Source organism: Camellia sinensis, chromosome 1, assembly GCF_055761805.1.
Source record: "Camellia sinensis isolate YWXY chromosome 1, ASM5576180v1, whole genome shotgun sequence".
Taxonomy (NCBI): domain Eukaryota; kingdom Viridiplantae; phylum Streptophyta; class Magnoliopsida; order Ericales; family Theaceae; genus Camellia; species Camellia sinensis.
In genome coordinates this window covers 209,548,018-209,558,346 of record NC_138961.1, presented here as the reverse complement: position 1 = coordinate 209,558,346, position 10,329 = coordinate 209,548,018, and the positions used below count along the sequence as shown (strand labels likewise).

General features: G+C 36.5%; 1 protein-coding gene across 1 annotated transcript; it reads left to right on the top strand.

Annotated features, from left to right (window-relative positions):
* Window positions 1-5,784: 5,784 nt before the first annotated feature.
* LOC114289779 (malate dehydrogenase, glyoxysomal) lies at window positions 5,785-10,091 on the top strand. The gene is made up of 9 exons (XM_082894188.1): window positions 5,785-6,125; window positions 6,554-6,769; window positions 7,544-7,858; window positions 8,277-8,366; window positions 8,488-8,571; window positions 9,205-9,240; window positions 9,350-9,439; window positions 9,555-9,649; window positions 9,758-10,091. The coding sequence occupies exons 1-9, from the start codon at window positions 6,054-6,056 to the stop codon at window positions 9,828-9,830; spliced, it is 1,071 nt and encodes a 356-aa protein (XP_082750314.1). The 5' UTR covers window positions 5,785-6,053; the 3' UTR covers window positions 9,831-10,091.
* The last annotated feature ends 238 nt before the right edge of the window (window positions 10,092-10,329 follow it).

Below are 10,329 nucleotides of genomic sequence, written 5' to 3'. Positions count from 1 at the left end.
GGAGGGGACCTTCAATACCCAGAACTCCACTTGTTTCGTTACACTCCCTGCTCTAACTGGAAGAATTATTTTGCCGACAGGCCACTCTGGCATGGAGTTGAATCCAATCAGGGGAGAAACTGCAGGCGCCAAGTCTTTGTCTTGCAGCTTCAGTTGTTTAAATGTGTCGTAGTACATGATCTCACATGAACTACCCTGGTCAATCAGAATCCGCTTGACGTCAAAATCTTTGACTCGGAGGGTGACAACCAGAGCATCATTGTGAGGACAGTATATTCGATCCAGGTCCTTATCCGAAAAAGACATGACGTTTGTTGCCTCTGTCTTCCCCTTCTTGATGGCAGGTTGGGCACTTAATACTTCCCTAAAGTGCTCAGCCTTCTTGATTGATCCTCTGAGCTCGCATACACGCTCAGGTTCAAAGACTCCATGTATTACATTGATGATGCCTTGTGGTGGGGCGTCGATTTGCATCCCATTGGGATGGTTATTATGATCTTGGAGGGCTGGTTGCGTCCCTCCTTCAATATATTTGTCCAAGTGGCCTGCTGCCACCAACTCTTCCAAGCGTTGTCTTAACGGTGTGCAATTCTCAGTTCGGTGCCCCTTTTCTTTGTGGAAGGTGCAACGTGATCTGTCGTCGTAATCTTTCTGAGCTTCCCCTAGCTTGGCTGGCCACTTGACGAAAGGCTCATCTTTTATTTCGCTCAGAATCCGATATATTGGCTTTTTGAACACCGTTGTTATGGCAGTGCGGATTCTCAACCATCTTTTGTCTGGGTCTTCTCCGTTATCTCGTCTGCCACGCCCGTTTCTATTCTGCCGATCTACTGCATTTGTGCTGATGCACTCTTTCCATCAGGGCCTCCATGGTGAGGGGTGGCGTCATGGTAATCGAATCCCTTAGTTTGTTCCCTACTGGTAGGCCTCTTTTATATTGCGCAATGGCTAGATTGGTGGGGCAGTCTCCAATCTGGTTGAATGTCTCCCAGTAGCGACCGTTGTAAGATCTGAGGGTCTCTTTTTCACCCATGTCGATGGAGAGTAACTGGTCTATCTCCACCGGTGTTTTAGTATTTGTTCGAAACCTCGTTACGAACGCTTCTGCCAATTGGGCCCAGGAGGCTATGCTGCCTTCTGGGAGCTTTTCGAACCAAGTCAAGCCTAGGTCGCCAAGACTTGACGGGAAGAGTATGCACATTAAGGCCTCGTTTCGCCTGTACACAGCCATGACTTGGCGAAAGTGGCTCAAGTGTGAATACGGGTCCGTCTTCCCTTCATAGGTAGTGAATTTCGGCTGAAGGAAGCCTGATGGTAGGGGCGCGTTTTCGATCGCTGGAACAAACGGCGAAGTCTGTAGTCTTGCCAATGCTTTGTCCGTTGGTTCGTAGGCCGGTTGCGGTATTGGCATTCCAACCTCGACGCTTCCATGCGTCCGAGGAGCCAACCGTTGTAAGGCCGAGACTCGGTGTGGATCCCTTGCCCTGGCATCCTCCTTGCATCGTGCTTTTCCTTCGAGCACGGTTCGTAAGTCGGATGACCTAGGCAGCTCTGTTTGTCTAGATCTGGTTTGGTGTGAGTGCGAGGGCCAATATGTGCTTCCTTCAGTGTATGATCTTTCGGATCTCGTCCTCTCAGACCTGGAGTGACGAGTTCTGGAAGATAAGGAATGAGTGTCGCCTGTCCTGAGGCTTCTGCTCTCTCCTTGGGAGGGTGTAGTATTCCTACTACGATTCTCTGAGTGGCGAGGGGGCGTCTTGTGCTTGCGCCCCTCTCCTGTCGCCACATCTTTAGTCTTCATCTGGCGTTTTAATGCTTCCATGTCCGCCGCCATCTTCCGAATTAGTTCATCTTGCTCCTTCACGCGATCTTCCAGGGCTTGAGGATCAATCCTCCTCCTTTGCCTGTCAGGACTTTGAGAGTGACGAGGGCTGCTATTCCGCCTTCCCCTGCCACTCCTCCTGGAATTATGTTGTTGGGGCTCCAGATCTGCCATAGGAGGGACAGAAGGTAATCCTTCTCGCCTTGCGCCCCCGTCTGGAGTTAGCCCGTCGACGGCGGACTGTGGTAGTTCTTCAATGTGTGCCATTGATTTGAGGAAAAGGAGATGCTTAGTCAAGAGGTTTTTGTTCTTGTCTGTTCTTCCCACAGACGGCGCCAATTGTACGGGGAGGAAATAATTCTCCTCGTATAATCCTGTTGACCAAGTCCACGCTCCTCCGTACGACGTCGCTTTATCACCTGAAAACACAAACGTGAGCTAGCCGGCGGGTGTGTGCCGGAAACCTCTCCGATGCTTAAGTCAGTAAGCTTGACAAATAGACAAAGTTTTATGCTCTCAGAAAGAATTGTGTTCAATTACCTCCTCCAAGGTGATGTTTGTGAGCTTTTATAAGTTTCCCGTGGCACAATCTTAGTGGGACTTGTATTTCTCCATGCAGAGTCCTCCTAGGATTCATACTCCTAAGGATAATGCTTATCCTTTTACACCCTCCCCCACTACTTAAACCAAGTGGGATGGTTTTCTCCATGGCCGAATCACCATTTGACCGAAGTAACACTGGCTATGCTGAGCCACAGATAAGACCGAACTATCCTTAGCTCGGTATTCTCCTCCAACTCCTTATCTCGGCTTTCCCCCGTTCAACCATGATGCATTTAGACCAAGCTTCTGAGTAGCAAGCTCTGGCCGACCTAACCACAATACACCGCGACCGGATTAACCCCGAGACCGAACTAACATCAAGTTACCTCCAGACCGGAGTAGCTTTATACCATCTAGGGCCGAAGCAATTACTCCTCTCCTAAACCGGAGTAACCATACCTCTCCTGGGCCGGAGTAAATATGCTTCTTCTGGACCGGAATATCATTGCGGCCTTTTACTGAGTCCTTCACACTTTGGGCCTCAAAGCCCAATCACGCAGCTCGGCCCAATTCTTCCCAAAAATTATCCTCTCAATTTTAATCTCATTTTTTTTTTTAAAAAAAAAAAAAAAAAAAAAGTCTCAATTTGAAAGACTCAAACTGAATCAACAACACCGCACCGAACCAAACCTAACCGATGCTCAACGATTTTTAGGTGTAAGTTGATGTTCCTAAAGGCCTGCTTTGGTGAATGGAATTTGCAAATCAATAATAGGTTCGGTTTGATGCAGTGCTTCATACACTCAGGCCACAGCCCATCCTTTTGATGGGTTGGGCACTTTTTGAAGGCCCATATTTTATGCTCTTTAATCTTTGTCAATGGCCCATAAATTCTCTCTCCTCCCATTTAATAACGAATGAGTTCAAAAAGCTAAAAAGAGAAATATTCCTCATTATCCAAAGCTTACAAAAATAAAAAATTCTTTGTCCATGTATAGGTCTTACAAAATTTTAAAAAAACTTAGGTGTAGACTCTAATAATAAGATTTGAAAAAAAATTACTGAATTTTAAAAATTTAACAAAATTATATTGGGTTTTTTAAAAATTTTAATTCATATAATATGTATAGCCCACTTGTTGCTAGTAATTTATTAATTACATTGATAAAAATATTATGTTATCATAATTTTTATATAAAAATATATAGTTTATCTTAGTACCACTATATCTTCATATTTGTATTACTTTTAATTACTCTCTCCGTCTTAAAATATTAGTCTATTATTTAATTTTTTATTATCTCAAAATATTAGTCTATTTTCAAAAATTAAGAACTAAAATAATGTAAATTTTTTATTTTGTCTTTCTTTTAAATTCATTAATAACATAAAAGTACAATTATGATAATTAATATTTCAAAAAAAAATATTATTAAAGGATAATTTTGAAAAATTAGTTTTTTTAAAATGAAATAATTATACTATCAAAAAAGTTAAATTTTCGAAAAGAGACTATTATTTTAATATAAAAGGGAACACTTTAATTCGAAAGCGAAATTAATTATTTTGAACTTGCAAAATTTATTATATACATATTTTTTAAAATAAAAAAAATAATCATTGTTATTTATCAGTCCAACAAATCAAATATCAAAGTATAAAAAATAAAAAATAAAAAAAAAAGAATAATGTTAGAAATTCTAAAAATTTTACCAAATATCTCATATGGGTGTGGACTCATATCATGTGAGTCTTATATAGGTCTCACATCTATGTGAGATAATTGATATAATTTTTTTTGAAATTTCTAGTATTTTTGTAAAAAATAAAAATAAAAATAAAAATAAAAATAAAAATAAAAGATAAAAAAAACAATCATTGGGGGATGGACCCAAAGTGGGCCAAGCCTTCTTTCATGCTTTTGGGTCGTTAGGATAAGAAGAAGGCCTTGAGAGAGACCCCCAAAATCGAAATAAGTTTCCACGCTTCCCAATTCATTGCAGACTCAACAAGACACTCGCTCGCGTCATCTACACCAAGAAGGACGCGGGGTCCCTGCAGTAGGTTATCCCTGCTGTGCTTGCTGTCCCTAAAACAACATCGTTTAATCTTCTTTTTTTTTTTTTTTTTTTTTTTCATGTTCTGACTTTATTTTTTTGGCATGATAAATTACATTTTACTCTAAATCTTAAATCTTAAATCTTAAAATAAAAATAAATAAATTTTAAGAATTAAATCCAAACCCTAAACCCTAAAATAATTTTAAAAAAATTTATCCCTAAACCCTAAAATAAAAAATAATAATAAATTTTAAGAATTAAACCCTAAATCCTAAACCTTAAACCATAAAATAAAAATAAAAAAATTTAAGAATTAAATCCTAAACCATAGATCCTAAACCCTAAAATAAAAAATAAATTTTAAAAATTAAATCCTAAAACCTAAACTCTAAAATAAAATAAAAAATTATCCCTAAACCCTAAAATAAAAAAATAAATTTTATCCCTAAATCATAAAATAAAATAAAAATAAATTTTAAAAACTAAACCCTAAATTCTAAACTCTAAAATAAATAAATAAATAAATTTTAAGAATTAAAATAAAAAAGTGACCAACCAAGCAAAAAAAAAAGAAAAAAAAGAAGCAAATACACACAAAACGCCACCGTTTCATTCCACAGTAGGAATAGCAGTGAGGGGCTCACGGCGGTGACCCCTCATCACAAAGAAATATTAGAAATTTTAAATATTTTATCAATATTTTTATTAAATATTTTATATAATTTTATGTAAATCTCAAACCTATATTAGATATAAAAAAAAATTATGTAAATCTCAAATCTATATTAGATATTTAATAAAAATATTAATAGAATATATAAAATTCTGAACATTTTCCAATTCTGTTACGTGTAGTCCTAACCTAGCCAGCTCTATACAAATATATGGCTCTATTTGTTTTCAGAGGTAGGATGTAGGAGATTGATAGTGAAAAAATTAATAATGAGAGGATTATTAGTAAGAGGATTAAGTAAAATTATATTTATTTTGATGATAGTTGTTAATGTTGAGATTGTTAAATTATATTAATATAAAATAATAAAACAAATAAAAAAATACAAAAACATTAAACATTAATATTTTAAAAAAAATGTCCAACATGTAAAAAAATTAAAAAAATAAAAATAAAATAAAATAATTTCAAAAAAAAATAAAACAAATAAAATAATAATTTTTACTTAACAAAAAATATAAAAAATTAAACATTAATGTTAAAAAAAAAATGCCCGACATATAAAAATAAAATAAAAAATAAATAAATAAATAAATTTCTAATCCGTCAGATTATTTTTCTAATACTCAGTCCTGGAGACTCATCCGAATCCCCTTGACAAGGCCCATCCTAGTTCGGAGCTCACTATCAATTCCCTCTCCATCTCTCAAAACAAATACAATATTAATTCATCTCACCACCCTGCCAATCCCAATTCCCCTCCATCTCTCTAAACAAACTGTCAATCCCAATCCCCTCCATCTCTCTATACAGACGGGCCTAAATATACACAATAGATAAATATTTACACAAGCAAAGCCGTCCCCCAATTCTGTTTCCTCAGATCACAAAAAGACACCCAATACACAGTATAAAATTCAAATTCTTCAATCAAAAAACCCTACCACCCAAAGAAATGCAGCCCAGTGGAGATGTCAATCAACGCATTGCCAGAATTTCAGCTCACCTTAATCCTCCTAATCTCCAGGTCTTTATAGCTTTCTCTTTACCCTAATGTGTACTCTGTTTTTGTCTATATATACGCTGCTATCTGTTTGGTTGATGAGAAATTTAAGTAAGAAATGACAAACCCCAACTCAATTTTGCTGTAATTCTTTGATGTTTTTCCTTCTTCCCAACAACCAATTTGATATAAGTATCTGCCAATTGCTTCCTTTATTTAGATGGATTTGGCATGGTCTGTGTTGTTGGTTTGTTTAATAATCATGTAATTAATTAAATTCGGCTGTTAATTGCTTTGGAGGTTTTATGATTTTTTGTTAGTGGTGTAGCTAATTAGATTTATGTGATTCAATTTTGTTATCTCTCTTTTTGGATTAGAGCCTTTTTTTTCTATGACAGTTTCTTTTTTCGTTCTGGTATTATGCTAATTGTTTATAAATTACGGACTAAAAGATGGAGGAAAGTTCTGTATTGCGACAAGCAAATTGTAGGGCAAAAGGTGGATCGTCCGGATTTAAAGTTGCAATCTTGGGTGCTGCAGGAGGCATAGGGCAGCCTCTGGCTATGTTGATGAAGATGAATCCATTGGTTTCAGTTCTCCATCTCTATGATGTTGTCAATGCTCCTGGTGTCACAGCAGATATCAGTCACATGGATACCAGTGCAGTGGTAATTACACTATTTTCTTTCTCTCATTTTTACTGTCAAATATCGACTCATTGGTCATTCTAAAGTTAAATCTAGACTGCTCTCTCTTACTTTTGGTGCCATTACTTATTCTTAAGGTTTTGTCTTTGATTACTTGCCCAAAAAAAAAAAAAAAATCCTTAGTATTTTGGCATGCAATCATGTTTTAAGTCCTTGGCATGCAATCATGATTATTCCTTAATGTTTAGATGATAGTCATGTTATCTTAAGGTTCCACTTAACAGGTGACAAACTTTAGGCATAGAAAAGGAATGGAAATTTTGCATTTAAAATTTCCGTTCTTTGAGATGGAGGAAAACAATTATCACTGAACGTATTTAAATATTTTCCTTGGCTTAGTTTAGTTTTTTTTTGGTAACCATATTAACACGAAATTCATACAAGTTCTTGGGCTCTGATTCAAATAATGATCATGTTTCTATCTTGTGTTGGTCAGTATCTGAAAATGTAGAAAAGGGCTAGAAGCTTAATCTTTGAATTCTATAATTTTCATTATTTGTACCAAAAAAAAAAAAAAAAGTTCTTACTGTTGAATCTAATCTAACTATTTTTACTTATACAAGATTTCACACTTGTAAAGTCAGACAATGCAAAACATATGATTCAGGACTCGGTGCTTTTCCTCTGTAATTTTGACAATGAAAAGGAATGAAAATGCTTATCTCAAGCTCCAAATTAATTATGCTGTTCTTTGATTATGTCCCATAGAACTGAACTAAACCTTTTGATATCTAGGTGCGCGGTTTTCTAGGACAAAAGGAATTGGAGAATGCTCTTATTGGCATGGACCTTGTCATCATTCCTGCTGGTGTTCCAAGAAAACCGGGAATGACAAGGGATGATCTGTTCAACATCAATGCAGGCATTGTTAAAACCCTTTGTGAAGGAATTGCTAAGTGCTGCCCAAACGCCATAGTCAACGTGATCAGCAATCCTGTGAATTCTACTGTTCCAATTGCAGCAGAGGTTTTCAAGAAAGCTGGTACATATGATCCAAAGCGACTGTTGGGAGTCACTATGCTTGATGTTGTCAGAGCCAATACTTTTGTGGTATGCACTACTTACTAGCAATGCCATTAGCTCATGTTCTTTATGCAGAAGTGGGAGAGTAAATTTTGGTTTTCCATTCTTAGTTGATGTAACTAAGAGTTGCAATAACCACTTCTTGTCGTGCAATTTTGTGATCCAACTACCAGAAAATTGTTTGCCGAATCACCTTTGCTTTCGGTTGAAATCGTTTGCTGACAGAAAATTCATATTTTAGTTGGCTGCTAGATCCTTTGATTGTCACGTTTAATTTATATTACCTTTCTACCCTTGACTACTAAAACCCCAAAACACGAAGAAATGTATCTAGCATTAACTTGTGAGAAAATCCTATACTTGATTACATAAAGGATCCAATTATGCACCGTGAATATGCTTTGGTTTCTATTGCACATTAACTTATGCTTTCAATGCTTTGAAGGCTGAAGTTTTGGGAATTGATCCGAGGGAGGTTGACGTTCCAGTTGTAGGGGGTCATGCAGGGGTTACGATTTTACCTCTTCTCTCTCAGGTTTTGTGAACTTATTTCAATAGCTATATTTCTCATGTGTCCACGTGTAAAAGTCTTTTGAATATTGTTTTATGAGAGAATCTTCCCTCTCATTTTGGACAATTGTTCTTCTCTTATATAGGTTAAACCTCCATGCTCTTTTACCCCAGAAGAAACTGACTATCTTACAAATCGTATTCAGAATGGTGGAACTGAAGTTGTTGAGGTAAAAGAATTTGTTTAGTTTTGTTATGTTCTTGTTATGTAAGAATAAAGTTCACCACGTCAGAATTCTTTGGCTCAACATGGACCACGTAAATGACCCAGAAAAATGGTAATAAGACCCAAGTCAAAAAAAATTTAAAATTTCAAAAAATACCTTAACTAATAAAACATAATAAGACCAATAAAATGGACATACTTGACTTCTGCCAGACCAATTCCAGCTGCTTCATGTTTAAACAATTGTACTGTTGCTTTGGTCAAAGTTAAATCAGCCCCAGCAGTGACAGGATCTGGTAAAAGTAAAGCAACATTGAACTGACATATAAAATAAAATAAGACACAAATTAAACCAAAAAGTCATTACACAAGGTGCCAAATAGGCCCCGTGTGAAAATCCCAATTTTCCCATATGGTTCTTTACAGCCTGTACATCACCACTGATGCCTAGAGAGGCATGGGCTGAAAGAAAACCTAGAGACACAACTTTGGTTCAATCCTGAAATGCACATTAGTGATAAAGATTCTTCGATTGTAAATCCCTGCTTGAATTTTAAGTGATTACTCTTTACTTGTCATTATTTATTTTATTCACATACTCAGCCATGTTTTGTTGGATTTGCTGGCATGTTGATAGGCAAAAGCTGGTGCTGGATCTGCAACACTATCAATGGTTAGCCATTTTTATTCTTATCATATACTTTATTTTGCTTATTATTTTTTCTATACCAAGAATAATCTGTTGGTTTTCAATTCTTGATTTTCACATTATAAAAAAACAGGCATATGCCGCTGTTAAATTCGCCGATGCATGCTTGCGAGGCTTGAGAGGAGATGCCGGCGTCGTTGAATGCGCTTTTGTGGCTTCTCAGGTATGCTATCCAATCTCGTTTTGCACAGATCACTTATTCACTCTGCCTCTTTCCACATCTAATGATTTTGCATACTCTAGATGTTTGCATAATAGTTAGTGTGTTGTCATTGTAGGTGACTGAGCTTCCTTTCTTTGCATCCAGGGTACGGCTTGGCCGTACAGGAATTGAGGAGATATATCCACTTGGTCCCTTGAATGAGTCCGAGAGGTTGGAACTGAAAATTCTATAGCATCTTTGATGCTTGTGTTCTTGTCAAATGTTTCAATCGTAGTTCTGGTTTTCAGTCTCTCATATGTTCGCTCTGGTTCTTGACAGGGTTGGATTGGAGAAGGCGAAGAAAGAGTTAGCGGCAAGCATTGAAAAGGGTATTTCTTTTGTCAAGATATGAGTAAGCCCCCATTAGCATGGTTTTGAAGCTGGCATGTCTCACCTCTTGCTCTTTGTTCTCCCAAATTTCACAGTTCTTTGAAATAAGTGGTTGGGTCTTTGTTGTATCTAAACAAGATAGAAGTGAGTTCCATGATATGTGGTGATGTGTTTTATGATATTTTGTCAGTAGAAGCAAGAGAGGTTTCAATGCCATTTCAATTGCTTTGACAGGTTTAGGTGAAATCCATTAATAAAGAGATGGGTATTTTTTAGCTACAAAGTAGTTACTACTGTGATGTCATGTTTGAGTTCTAGATAGGATTAGGCGGGATTAACTTATTTTGTAATGAAAGTCTTATTTGGGAATAAGTTGTTCCATCTCTTCTAGGATAGAAATAATTACACATATGCTAGATAAAATAGTTGTTTACCAAACCATGCCATTTTGAAATAAATCTTCTTAGTACTATTCACTGTGTTTGGTTTGAGTTTTCTGGATTAAGTTTTTTAAAAATTAA

Coding starts and splice junctions, on each gene's coding strand:
- LOC114289779 (XM_082894188.1), top strand. CDS start 6,054: ATGCAGCCCAGTGGAGATGTCAATCAACGCATTGCCAGAATTTCAGCT. Junction 8,367..8,487: donor TTTTACCTCTTCTCTCTCAG/GTTTTGTGAACT, acceptor TCTCTTATATAG/GTTAAACCTCCATGCTCTTT. Junction 9,650..9,757: donor CCCTTGAATGAGTCCGAGAG/GTTGGAACTGAA, acceptor GGTTCTTGACAG/GGTTGGATTGGAGAAGGCGA.